Source organism: Rhincodon typus, chromosome 48 (genome assembly GCF_021869965.1).
Source record: "Rhincodon typus isolate 14 chromosome 48, sRhiTyp1.1, whole genome shotgun sequence".
Classification (NCBI taxonomy): domain Eukaryota; kingdom Metazoa; phylum Chordata; class Chondrichthyes; order Orectolobiformes; family Rhincodontidae; genus Rhincodon; species Rhincodon typus.
This window is the reverse complement of record NC_063379.1, coordinates 4,464,622-4,478,537: the sequence shown is the minus strand read 5'-3', so window position 1 is coordinate 4,478,537 and position 13,916 is coordinate 4,464,622. Positions and strand designations below refer to the sequence as shown.

Here is a 13,916-nt window from a genome sequence, read left to right as displayed (position 1 = left end):
TCTGGGATGTCCGGGAGTGGAATGCCTCATCTCGGGAGCAAATGCGGCGGAGGCAAAGGATTTGGGAATAGGGGATGGCCTTTTTGCAGGAAGGTGGGTGAGAGGAGGTGTACTCTAGGTAGCTGTGGGAGTCGGTAGGCTTGAAATGGATATCGGTTTCCAGATGCATGCCAGAGATGGGGACAGAGAGGTCCAGGAAGGAGAGGGAGGTATCGGAGATGGTCCAGGTGAACTTAAGGTTGGGGTGGAAGGTGTTAGTGAAGTGGATGAACTGTTCGAGCTCCTTGTGGGAGCAGGAGGCGGTGCCGATACAGTCAGCAATGTAACAGAGGAAGAGGTGGAGGATAGGGCCAGTGTAGCTTTGGAAGACGGATTGTTCCACGTATCCTACAAAGAGGCAGGCATAGCTTGGGCCCATGCGGGTACCCATGGCCACCCCCTTAGTCTGTAGGAAGTGGGAGGAATTGAAAGAGAAGTTGTTGAGGGTGAGGATGAGTTCGGCTAAGTGGATGAGGGTGTAAGTGGAGGGGAACTGGTCGGGCCTGCAGGACAGGAAGAAGCGGAGGGCCTTTAGGCCATCTGCATGGGGAATGCAGGTGTATAGGGACTGGTTACATCCATGGTAAAGCTGAGGTATTGGGGACCAGGGAATTGGAAGTTTTGGAGGGCGTGGGTGGTGTCACGGACGTAGGTAGGAAGTTCCTGGACCAAGGGGGAGAAAATGGAGTCAAGATAGGTGGAGATAAGTTCGGTGGGGCAGGAGCAGGTGGAGACAATGGGTCGACCAGGGCAGGCAGGTTTGTGGATTTTGGGAAAGAGATAGAAACTGGCGGTGCGGGGTTGGGGAGTGATGAGGTTAGAGGCTGTGGGTGGGAGGTCACCTGAAGACCAGGGAATTGGAAGTTTTGGAGGAGATGGAGGACAATCGACAATGGTTTCGTGGTTAGAATCAGACTCTTAATTCCAGACTTTTATTAAATTCAAATTCCACTATCCGTCATGGCAGGATTCGAACTCAGATTCCCAGAACATTACCTGGATCTATGGATTAACAGTCCAGCGTCAATACCACTAGGCGATCACCTCCCAAAATGCCCCTCTGCCACCCAAGCAGATTTATTTTTGTTTTCTTGAAGTTTAGAAAGTGTCAGTTGCTTTTGGTGTCAGGAAACAGTAAGATCCCATTGGCTTGTCTGGCTCAGAAGCTCGAAGTCCTGACTTTGCATAATGGAATAATAATGGAACAATTTTATAGAAGCTGTGAGATCTAGGAGCAGGAGATGACTATTCAGCACCCCTCACCCCAGACCTGCTCTACCATTCTACACAATCATGCCCGATCAACTCCACTTTCCTACCCACTCCCTGTATCTATCAATTTCATCAGCATCCAGAAAAATAGCTTGATCTCAGTCTTAAATGTACTCAATGACTGAGGGTGCTCCACTGTCTGGTGGAGAGAATTCCCAAGAATGAAGATATTTCACCTTACCTCAGACTGATGTAGGCCATTCAGCCCCTTCACCGTCTTACTCTGAATTCATATGGAACGGCCAGCCTCTCTCTGTCAAACCCCATCCCCTTCCAGTTCTAGACTGCCCAGTCAAGCAGGGAAGAAAGACTCTCAGCTTCAATCCTGTCAGTCCTCCTGAAAAACTTGATACTTTGTTTTACTCCAGTCATGATCCAGCAGCCTGCACTGATAATCCAGAGGGATAAATTCACATCCTGCCAAGCAGTTTGAAAATTAAAACTCCGTCAACTAAGTTAATAAAATGGTAGGATAAGTGCTGGTGATATGCAACAATCCATTTGTTGTGAAAAGCCAAGCTACTTTAATAATATCCTTTTCCAAAAAAGAAACCAGTTGTCCATGTCCCTGGTCTGTGTTCTCCTAGACTTTAGACACAAGCAATAAGATTGATGCTTAATCAATCTTGAAATAGCTTACAGGCAACTTGGACATGTTAAACCACTGTGAGTGCAATAAAGATGTTGCATTGACTGAAGCAGGCCTGCCACAATCTTTCAAAGGGATGCTTTAGGATGGGGAGTAAAAGCTGGCGTTGCCAGCAATGCCCACAGATGGTCATTCTCCTCCACTTAAGCCCAAAATTCCAATTCAGCCTGCTGTCTCAACCGCTGAGCTGGAACCGGTGCTGAGGGAATGTCACAGTCATGAAGAAACAGCACTGTCAAATATGCCATCTTTTGAGTGAGATGTTAAATCCAAGCCGTCTGTTCTCTGAGGTGAATGTTTAAGATCCCATAGTCACAATTAGAAGTGTATGGTGTCCTGAGACTGATGATCTGTTTGCTGCCAGTGCTGTTTGCGGTATCCTGCTGTGTGCGGATTGGTTCTCATATTTCTCTATATTGTAGCAGCAACTCTACTTGAGAAATTGCTTCATTGTCGAATGAAGGTGGTGAAAGCTTGCTTTCTGCTGCTGCTGATTGCTATCTTTGGTCTACAACGTGAGAGGGGGCTGTAAATCAGCCAGTGTGCCTGCTTCTGATCACTGTCTATTGACCCCAGCTTTGCAGACAAAAGGAAATGATCCAGGACTCCAAATAAGACACAAGATGTAGGAACAGAAGTAGGCAATTCAGCCCGTCGAGTCTACTGTGCCGTTCAGTGAGATTATGGTGGATCTAATAATCCTCAACTCCACTTCCCTGCCTTTTCTCCCATAACTCTTGATTCCCTTACTCCATAAAACTCTGTCCATCTCAGCCTTGAATATACTTAATAATCAGGACTCAATTATTCTTCAGAAGATGACTACTTTGACCATTGAATAGTGATCCCTGTTTTACAGAGAGGGAGGAAATCAGCATGGGTTCCTGTTCCTCATCACTATCTAGTTATCCCTGGGCTGTAGAGAGGGTAGATCAGCCAGGGTTCCTGCTGACACTGGGTATGAATTAGACAGGGGACACAATCATGGAAATATCAAAAGGGCTGTACACTGCAAATAACCCATGCTGTACTTGTCCTTTACATGCTTGCTTACACGCTTTGCTTTTTTTTTTGACAGAGACGAGGTGAGGATGAAGGGTTCCCACAGCAAAAGCAATGGACAGCCTAAAAGTCTGAGCAAGGCAGATTCGCGGCAGACCTCATCACCTCCTTGCCCTGGGGCTGCCAGTGGAGCACCCCTGAGCCCCAGTAAAGGTGTGAAAAAAGTCTCAGGAGTTGGAGGGACCACCTATGAAATCTCTGTGTGAGACCAAGCAAGACAGAGAGAGAGAGAAACTGAGGCACCTCACAAAAGACTCTTCTACACAGCCAGCAGGGACTGCATCTCAAGTTGACAAGACTTAATTCCTTTGGGATCTGAAAGGAGAGTGTAAGGAGAGGAGAACTGAACACTGGAGAGCTCTCCTGATCCTCTTCCATGACTTGGTTAAACGCGGTGGGAATCCTTCTATGCGCAAATCCAAATTTTAGCCAATCGTAAGTTTGAAGGAGAGAAAGGAGAGAGAAAGAAACACCCCACAGCCCTCACAAACACAGTGCAGACACATGCAGAGGAGAGCCATGAGAGGGATGCAAATGTGTGTGACAGGGTCTAGTGGGAGACAAGGGGTGGTGGGAAATATCTGAGCGGGACAAGGGAATGAAGAGAGATTTGCAGCTTCCTCTCCAGACCGAGGAGATAAGAGCTTGCATTGTGTTATTTTAATTCTGTTTAATGTTCCACCCAACCTCACTCCTTTTCTCTCTCTCTCTCTCTCTCTCTCTCTCACTCTTTCTCTCATGCAAGTTTGAGAGTTCGATCACTGAGGAGCCGACATTGTGCAATCAAACAGGGGGGTGGGGTGGAGGCGTTTGGAGGACAGAAGCCTAATGGAAGAAAGCAAAGACTTTTGAAAAACAAAAGGAATTTTTTATATATATATATAAATATATATATATAATTAAAGGGATTATTTACTCTCTATCCTTCCAATGGTGGAAAGGCTCAAACTATTAACACACTCCCTGGCAACAGCGGGGAAGCAGGGGTGGGATGTTATGAGCTGCTACAAAGGAGGAGAAGGACATGGGGAGGGAGAGAAGGTGACATTTCACAGACTGGTGTCTCCCTCATGCTGCTTATCCTTCTCACTTTACTCTGACTGCTCACATTGCACCTTTTGTTTTAAACCACCTTGCCCCACCTCCCAAAAGCCCACTTTGGTGGACATGCCCTGTACCAGCCTCACCTATACTCTCAGTCCTGGCTATCCTGGTCAGATTTCCGAATCCCAGCAGCATTGGGAGTTTTCTGAAGGGGGCATGAGGTTTGTGGGTGTGGAAACATCTTGATCTGAATATAATAAATATTTTCAAAATAAGCTATTAAATAGACAAGGAAAATTAGTGGATTTTGCCTGAAGACGGTGTGGGAATCTTAAACTTCTGAGTTGTTTACTCTGAGCTGACTTCTCACCATTCCCTTCCATGATGTGCTTCTTGCTGCTCCTCACTAAGTAGCAAGCCAGATAGGAGGCCTGGGCAAGGACATAACTGTTTACCAGATATTTAAGGAGCCACCACTACCAATGCTGTTTCCCACAAAATCAAGTTTGTGCTAAGCCAATTGAGTAGAATTCCTTTTTGTGTGTTGTGAGGGAGGATTGTGAAATTGTTACCTGGTGTTTCCTGGTATTCCTTGCTGTAGTGGTGAGGTACTGCCTTGAACTGCAACAACTCCATATGACAAAGCTGACCCATGACAGTGAAGGGAATGATAATTATAGTTCCGAGTGAGGATGGTATGTGACTTGGATGAAGTCTTAAGACCATTTTAAAAAAAAAAGGACCAAGAGTTAGCTGTTCAGTCCCTCAAGCCTGCAGCACCATTCAGTTGACTCATAGCTAATCTGACATTTCTAAGTCTACTTTCTTGTGTTTTCCCCATAACCCTTGATTCCCCAACTGATCAAGAATATATCTCAGCCTTAATTATACACAAGGATTCTGCCTCTATTGCCCTTTGCATAGCAAGGATTCTTGCTCTCAGAAAAAATTCCTCCTCATCTTAGTCTTTGATTGCTGTCTTTTTCTTCAGAAGCTGTGCCCTCTGGTTGTAAACTTCCCAAAAAAGGAAATGTCCTCATGGCATTTACCCTGTCAAATCTTTTAACCATCACATATGATTCAGTGACTTGGAGGGGAGCTTGCGATTGATGGTGTTCCTGTGCATTTGCTGCCCTTGTCCTTCTATTTGGTACAAGTTGCGGGTTTGGTGTCTAAGGACCCTTGGGGAATTTCTGAAAGATTGCTGCTTCTGAGTGTTGGTAGTAGAGAGAGTAAACACCTGAAGGTGGTGGAGAGAGTGCCAGTATTGTGGACTACTTTGTCCTGGATGGTGTCAAGTATCTTGAGTGGTATTGGAACTGCACCCATCCATGGAAGTGGGGATTATTCCATTCCACTCGTGACTTATGCCTCTTAGATAAGTGTTGGGAAGTCACAAGGTGAGTTGCTCACTGCTGGATTCCTAGCTTCTGATCTGCTTTTGTAGTCACATATTTATAGGGCGAGTCTAGTTCTGTTTCTGATCAATGGTAATCCCCAGGCTGTTGGTAGTGGGAGGATTCAGTTGTGATAAGATTGAGTGTCATGGGGAGATGGTTAGATTCTCTCTGCTTTTTGTGTGGTGTGACTGTTATCAGCCCAAGCCTGGATATTGTTCAGGAGTTGCTGCATTTGTACACGGACACTTCAGTATATGAGGAGTCATGAATGGTGCTGATCATTTGTGCAACTGTCAGTGAACATGAAGGGAAGGTCATGGAGTAGCTGAATTTGGTTGGTCTGAGGAACTCTGGCAGAGATGTCCTGGTGCTGAGATGACTGATCTCTGTCTTCCTATGTGCCTGCCAGGTATGACTCCAGCCAGTAGTTGAAAGATGATGTCAGAAGAGCCTTGACAATTTGCAGTACATCTTGTCAAGTTCCATTGAATCTGTCGCACAGAGAGCCCCCTGGCTATCCTTTTTATTGCTGAAGTAATTAAAGTATGGACTGAAGGGATCGGATGTGGATTTCTTTAAGGAGTGGAAAGCTTTTGGAGGTCTAACATGGAGATTGGACTGAGACTGGAATTCTGATCTGCAAGGCTGGGAGTTAGGTGCAGTCAGAGACTCCTGGATTACGAGCCATGTAGAGCAGAATTGGGTGTGTCATGTGGCAGTGCCAACATGCCAAGTGGGAATATTGATCCTGACTCCAATGCCAGTTTATATTTAGGGATAGGAATACCTAGAGCATTCTGGGCTGAACAATCAACCTGTGCTGTTACAAAGCATCAATCTGATATTATTCTTGTTCTTCATGATGAAGCACGTAATCAGGTAGTACGTGGTTCAGAAGATCATCAATTTCTGACTAATGAAAGATAAAAAAAAAAAATTCTTCCAATTGGAAATGTCTATTTTTCCTGGACCGTCTTTCTGATGACACTGCAAATTGCAGTTTCTGTGTACAAGTGCATTTCTGAGCTTCCGTTGAGTGTTGCTCTAATGATAAACAGAGATTATCCCTCCACTGCACTATCCAAAACTGAAATGCTATAATGGAGCAGCACAGTGTAAAAACATGATTTGCTGTCTGACTACATATTTATAAATACACCCATTAACCAATTTTTCCCTTCTACGAATACTCTAACACACCATCAACATACACACCCCTTTATGAATCTTCTCCCCTGCCATATGCTGTCTCACGAGTATTTTACTAACAACAATCATACACCTGTACCAATCTCCTTTCTACTGTAAACTCTGTGACACACAAACTCTCCTCTACCAGTCTGCCCTCTGCTGTAAACTCCATCAGCTACACACTTCTTTAACCTACCATCCACCCCCACACACACCCCTTTATGAATCTTCTCTATTGCCATATGCTCTGAGTATTTTACCAATATACTCCTGTACCAATCTCCTACTGAACTCCATCTCTCTCTCACTCCTTTGTCAATCTTCCCTCAGCTGACAACTTCAAACCCACACATTTCCCCTCTGCTATATTTTTAAAACACACATTCCTTTTACCAGTCTCCCTTCTACTGTAAACTCCATCAGGTGCATGCACACGCACAAACACTGCTTAACCAATATCCCCTCTGCTGTATTTTTCATCGCACACATACAGTCCTTTACCAAGCTCCCTGCTGCCATAAACTCCTTTCTTTATTCTTTCACAAGGTGAGGGCATGGCTGGCTATGCCATCATTTATTGCCCATCCCTAATTGCCCACAGCGCAGTTAAGCATCAAGTGTATTGCTGTGGGTCTGGAGTCATCTGTAGTCCAGACCAGGTAAGGATGGCAATTACTCCCTAAAGGGCATTAGTAAACCAGATGGGTTTTTCCAACAGTTCCAGTGGTTTCTTGGACATCATCAGACTCTTAATTCCAGATCCTTATTGAATTCAAATTCCACCATCTGCCGTGATGGGATTCTACCCTGAGTCCACAGAACATTATCTGAATCTCCAGATTAACAGTCCAGTGATAATGCCACTAGGCCATCATCTCCCCAAGATGGATATCGCTCACTCCTTTACCAATCTCCCCTCAAACTGTGCACTCCACACGTACTTTTTCCCAACTTCACACCTGCTGCATGTGCTGTATCTCACACAGTGCTCACAAAGCTCCTTTTTAATTTTCCATCTGCTGGGTTCGATCTGTCTTTGCAAATTTTTTTCAGTATCAGTGTTCTCATTGCTTCATCTTCTCTATCACACGTGCCATTAAGAGTTTCTTCATACTATGTCTGTGCATCCCTACCCTTGGCAATCTTACAGTCCTGGAGAGGAATCTCTCAAGCTGTCAACATGTGCTATCCCCTTTTGACAATTTCTTCTGTCTTTGTGCTCTCTCGCGGCACACTGGCCACACACACTAGATGTTAATCTGCCTTGTCTCCGCATGGTCCTTCCTGTTTTATAGTGAACATAAGGACTGTACAACTCTCAAGGGATAGAAATGTTTTATTTTATTGCACTGCTTTGGTATAGACTGACCAAAGAACTCTGTATAGTTTGACTATTTTACACTTGTCACAGGGACCGTGAAGCTTGTACATTCAAGGGAATTAGAGTGAGCAGCATTCACAGATTAAAGTGCAGTTACAAGTACATACTGCAAACAGCAGCAGTTACACACCTCTTCAGCTAGAGGGGTGTAGAGACATGTGAAACACCATCCAAAGGCACTTGGGAAATGAGTAAAGCTTGGATCCGTTTATAACATGGGGCAGGCCCCACTCGTTCAGATATCCCATCACAGTTCAGATGGTTTGCAAGCTCCTTATTTGCTGTCCAATGCTTCCTTCTTTCGTGAGGACAGCCCTTCTCTACTCCCACTCACCTTCTCCCTCCTCCACCAGCCCAAAAGCGCTGAATCACAGACAAACAGGTAATGGGGAATATCGTAAAGATGCAATTGCACCTGACTCCCACAGCTTAGCATCTTTGTTTCAATTAGCTGAGCTGGGGGGGGGAATGGAAGGGGAACACGAGATGACAGATGTCCTTGTTGATTAACTTTAACATTAGAGGCCTATTGACTTCCTAAAGTAGACTACCAGACATTCTCCTATTCCTGTAGGACAGGCTAGAGAAGAGGGCTGAATGGCCTCTTCCAGTTCCTGTGTAACAGGATGGAGGAGTCAGGGGGTCTGAATAGCTTCCTCTTGATCCCATAAGTCAACTGATGGTGTCCACATCAAGGCCCTCCCCACAGCAGCAGCCCCTGTTTTGCTATATTTTCTCCTGTGTCTGATATGGAGCCCAGTTTCAGACGGGTGCAAGTTCAGATTTCACCCCTTCCCTTTGCCTCTCTGGCCCCAGGACCCAAAGGTAAATTGCAGAAGATGCGGTCATGGCTTCCGGTAGAATCGAAGCAGAAGATAGCAGGCAAGACGGAAAGCCACCATAAACAGGAGGAGAATGAGGATGTTAGCCCAGATCGGGAGGGTGACATTGAAAAAGGCCAGGATCTCATCCCTGGGGATGTAGGCAGAGCTGTTGGTTGCGTTTCTGGCCAGATTGCAGTGGTGATAGGCTGAGTTCTCCGCTTTGCATCTGCAAGACAAGCAATTCATCTCATTTAGGGATGGGCCTTAACCATTTGGCAGCCAAGACCCAGATGGGGTAGAGGGATTTCGGGGACTGTCCCTGACAGGGAGCTGAACCAAAGGGATTGGGTCAGACCCACACGCTAAGGACACGGAATGGGGAGCAGTGATTGATGGAGGGGGCTGTGAGTAGCAAGGTGGGTTACGAGGGAGCTGATTGGGGCATGCACAAGAGTAGAATGATGGTCCCTAATTAGTCAGGTAGATGGTGAAATTGGGAGAATGGGGTTGGAGACTTGGTTGAAGAGTGTGTGGAAGTTAAGTCTAATCCCTCACGAGTGGAGAGGAATAGATTGAGGCAGGGTTCCGAAATGAAAGATAGCGACCCCCCCTACCCTCACTGGGATTGGGATCTCCAGCTTTGAGGGAGCAGTGACCCCTTTAAATCTTCCTTTGTACTCTCCCTGTTGGCCAAATGTTGCTTTTACTCGTCTGTCACCTGATCGCGGACACAACCATGGCTTTAGAAAAGGTGGGTCTCAGCTCTTTTAGGGACAGTCCTTAACTGTCAGGTAGGGGAATGGTGAAAGTGTGGGGATTGGATGGAGGAATGCAAGAGAGCTGAATGACAGCTCCTAACTATCAGGTAAGGCAAGGGAGAGAACAGGGGACTGGGGCATGTGATGGTTGCGGGATGGTCCCTGCCTGGAGAATGAGGAGATGGAAGAGGAATGGTACTCACAGAATGGAATGATCATTGGAGAATTCAACAGAGAGCATCACATGGAAGGGGTAGAGGACAAATGCGAAGTATCGAGCCCACGTGAGCCAGGCGGGCAGTCGCTGGATGTAGAATCCTCCGAGCAGGAGAGTGGTCAGCATGAAGATTGTAGCGAAGATGATCGACTGGTCAATCCTGAGGAAGAGGGCGCTGGCGAACAGGCCGATAGACTGAAGAGGCAGGAGAGGAATGAATAGCATAGGCAGACTGTTGATGTCATCCAAATAATAATACGCCATCCCCCCCCCCCCCCCGCCCCCGTGTTTAACCCCATCAGAAACATGACCCATAAAGGAATGAAAAGCCAATGTGCTTGTGACTACAGTGCTAGCAGAGATCAGGATTTGTGCTACCATCTATTATTTATCAACCTGTTCAGGCCGGTTATGAAAGATCCTTGAACTGTATGGGATTGAACCCTGGCCTCCTGGCTGAGAGGTAGGGACACTACCCTAAAATGTGCCTGCTGAGCTCCTTACATAAGAATGGTGGCAGTGGTCAGTGTGATGTAGAGAGTAATGTACACTGTATCTAACCCCGTGCTGTCCCTCTCCTGGGAGTGTTTGGTGCTGACACTGGGTACAAAGTGGGGGACACAGAACACACTGTCAGGGTAATGTAGAGGGAGCGCTACACTGTATCTAGCCCTGCATTGTTGCTACCGTTTTGACTTACTTGTGCTGTCACAGATCCAAGAATGATCATGGCCAAATCGACAAAATAGGCGACGACTCCGTTGAGGCCGCCCATCCAGAAGGCGATGGTGATGCTGACAATGGGCTGGATGATAATTAAGGGCAGCTCACTTGTCATCTTCGCCAGGTAATAGGCAGAGAGACAATAGGAACCAGACAGCCTCTCCTTGTTAATGATTGGGCGTTCCAGTGGGACTGTGGGAGGTACACAGGCGAGAGAGAGGGTGGGACCCATGTACAATATTCTAGACACACACCCAGCACCCACATACATTCTCACTGACACACACACTCAGCGCCCTCATATGCACTCTCACCCCTAGCAGCCACGTCTGTACAAATAGACATGAACACAGACACACGCACTCTCATACACCCAGTACCCACACAGACACATCTGTGTATACAGACATAAACACGTAGACTCAACCATACAAACACAGACATAGACACACTCCCACAGACACACACTCTATATGAATGAGTTAGTATCTTGATCTCTGTGAAAACTTTCAGAAACCAATGGAAGCTATATCACTGAAGTAAACCCCTCCGCTCTCAGGCAGTGATACAGGATCCCACTCTGCGTTCCAACACATCCCTCTAGCCCAGTAAGGCCATTTGGCCATCAAGCAGCCATTTAGGTTTTTCCCACTGCTCCTCTGTCTGCCAGGCATGTCCCTGAAGATTGCAGCGTTACCCCCCCACCCTGCGCAACCGCTCCTATATGTGATAAGGTTCCCTGCCTCTGCCACTCCCCTTCCCTCAGACAGCAAGTTTCTGATCCCCACCATTGGCCAAGTGGAAATCGTTCCCCTTGAATCCCCTCCCATGTCCAAGTGCTGTCTGGTTATGGACACATCATCTTCAAGAATGATCCTAGGGATGAAGGGCTTATCATAATGAGGAGAGGTTAAGGACTATGGGTCTGTACTGAATGGAATAGAAGGATAGGGGGAGGGGGGAGATCTGATTGAAACTTACAGAATACTGAGAGGCCTGATAGAAAGGACATGGAGATGTTTACACTAATAGGAGAGACTAGAACCTGGCACGGTGGCTCAGTGGTCAGCACTGCTGCCTCACGGCGCCAGGGACCTGGGTTCGATCCCACCCTCAGGTGACTGTCCACGTGGAGTTTGAACGTTCACCCCTGTGTGGGTTTCCTCCAGGTGCTCCAGTTTCCTCCCACAGTCCAATGATGTGCAGGTTAGGGTGGGTTGGCCATGCTAAATTGTCCCATAGTGCCCAGGGATGAGTAGATTCGATGGATGGATTAGACAGGGGGATGGGTCAGTGTGGGCTTGTATGGGCTGAAGGGCCTGTTTCCACACTGTAGAGATTCTATTCTATGATAACCTCAGGAGTGAAGGGACAACCCCTTAGAGCTGAGTTTTTTTTTATATTCCCTCATGGCATGTGGGCTTTACTGCCCAGGCCAACATTTATTGCCCATCCCTTTTTGCCCAGAGGGCAGTTAAGAGTCAATCACATTGCTGTGGGTCTGGAGTCACATGTACGCCAGACCAGGTAAGGATGGCAGATTTCCCTTCCTAAAGGACATTAGTGAACCAGATGCATTTTCCATCCCAACAATTTGGAATCATATCATGGTCATCACTAGACTCTTAATTCTAGATTTTTGATTGAATTGTAACTCCACCATCTGCCATGGTGGGACTTGAACCCACATCCCCAGAACATTAGATGAGTTTCTGGATTAATTGTCTAGTGATAATACCATTAGGTCATTGCCTCCCCATCAATGAGGAGGACTTTCTTCAGCCAAAGGATGGTGAATCTGTGGAGCTCATTGCAGTAGAGGCCAAGTCATTGATGTATTTAAGACAGAAATAGATAGGTTCTTGATTAGGAAGGGGAACAAGGCAGGAGAATGGGGTTGAGAAACATATCAGCCATGATCGAATAGTAGAACAGACTTGATAGGCTGAATGACCTAATTCTGCTCCTATATATTAAAGAATCCCTACAGTGTGGGAACAGTCCCTTCGGCCCTACAAGTCCACACTGACCTGCAGAGCATTCCACCCAGACCCATCCCCCTATAACCCACCTAATCTTCATATCCCTGGACACTACAGCATGGCCAATCCACCCTAACCTGCACATCCCTGGGCACTGGGACAATTTAGCATGACCAATCCACCCTAACCCGCACATCCCTGTGCACTATGGGACAATTTAGCACTGCCAATCCACCCTAACCTGCACATCCCTGGACACTATGGGACAATTTAGCACGGCCAATCCACCCTAACCTGCACATCTTTGGACTGTGGGAGGAAACCGGAGCACCTGGAGGAAACCCACACAGACACGGGGAGAATGTGCAAACTCCACACAGACAGTCACCCAAGGGTGGGATCGAAACGCAGGTCCCTGGTGCCGTGAGGCAGCAGTGCTAACCACTGAGCCACCATACCACCCTTATGGTCTGCCTATCTGATGAGGTCCCTCATAATTACGCGTACCTCCATGAGATCTCCCTCCCTCTCCTAAAATGAGCCTTGCCCCTCCACTCGCTAAAACTCCCCTTGCTCCATATCCTCAGCCCCCTCTCCTGGACCATGCCAACCTTCTTGTCACGTGGTGACGCAAACTGTACACCGTCCTCCAAATGTGGCACCGAGGGATTTAAATCCTAGCATTCAGAGCCCTGCCCTTTCAACCCCACTGGGGGCTGGTGAAAGGGATTACTCCCAGCAGTCTCTTGTTGTCCGGTCCAGGCACCATCAGGGTATGACATTCCCAGGATTCCCCTCTCAGTGTCCGACCATTTCTAATGCACTCACTCGTTCCCCTTTGTGCTTACACTTGAATGAATCGCTTCCCGAGACTGAATTCTGCTGGTTACTGCACCATCCACTGAAGTCCCACCTTACAGCCTCCGTCCTCACTAACAAACACGTGGACAATTCTCACAGTGTCTCCAGATTTAGTCACAGTTGCCCTGACTGTCACAACCGTTACCCATCCGTCTGTCTGTTCATACTCACATGTAGTTAAGGTGTGGAAGATAGGAGTGAAAGCCCAGTAAAGGAGGATAAAGTACATCTGAAACAGCAAAAAAAATCAAAGGGGTTAGACACAGAGGTAACACAGCGCCGACCCTCCGACAGTGCGGCGCTCCCTCAGCACTGACCCTCCGACAGTGCGGCGCTCCCTCAGCACTGACCCTCCGACAGTGCGGCGCTCCCTCAGCACTGACCCTCCGACAGTGCGGCGCTCCCTCAGCACTGACCCTCCGACAGTGCGGCGCTCCCTCAGCACTGACCCTCCGACAGTGCGGCGCTCCCTCAGCACTGACCCTCCGACAGTGCGGCGCTCCCTCAGCACTG

The 13,916-nt window shown here is 47.3% G+C and overlaps 2 protein-coding genes across 4 annotated transcripts in view; one reads left to right on the top strand and one right to left on the bottom strand.

Moving 5' to 3' along the window:
- LOC109921972 (zinc finger DHHC-type palmitoyltransferase 5) overlaps positions 1–4,366 on the top strand; it is a 69,149-nt gene extending 64,783 nt beyond the window's left edge. For all 3 annotated transcript variants that reach the window (XM_048620720.1, XM_048620722.1, XM_048620721.1), the window contains one exon: positions 3,039–4,366. In XM_048620720.1, the coding sequence (XP_048476677.1) occupies positions 3,039–3,228 (190 nt within the window). In that variant the 3' untranslated portion in view covers positions 3,229–4,366. The remainder of the gene's footprint in view (positions 1–3,038) is intronic.
- A 3,611-nt stretch (positions 4,367–7,977) lies between these two features.
- On the bottom strand, positions 7,978–13,627 carry LOC109921970 (ABC transporter G family member 21-like). Its single transcript, XM_048620830.1, has 4 exons — positions 13,575–13,627; positions 10,538–10,752; positions 9,824–10,032; positions 7,978–9,088 (listed from the first exon to the last, which is right to left on the bottom strand). The coding sequence occupies exons 2-4, from the start codon at positions 10,673–10,675 to the stop codon at positions 8,884–8,886; spliced, it is 552 nt and encodes a 183-aa protein (XP_048476787.1). The 5' UTR covers positions 10,676–10,752; positions 13,575–13,627; the 3' UTR covers positions 7,978–8,883.
- Between the last annotated feature and the right edge of the window lie 289 nt (positions 13,628–13,916).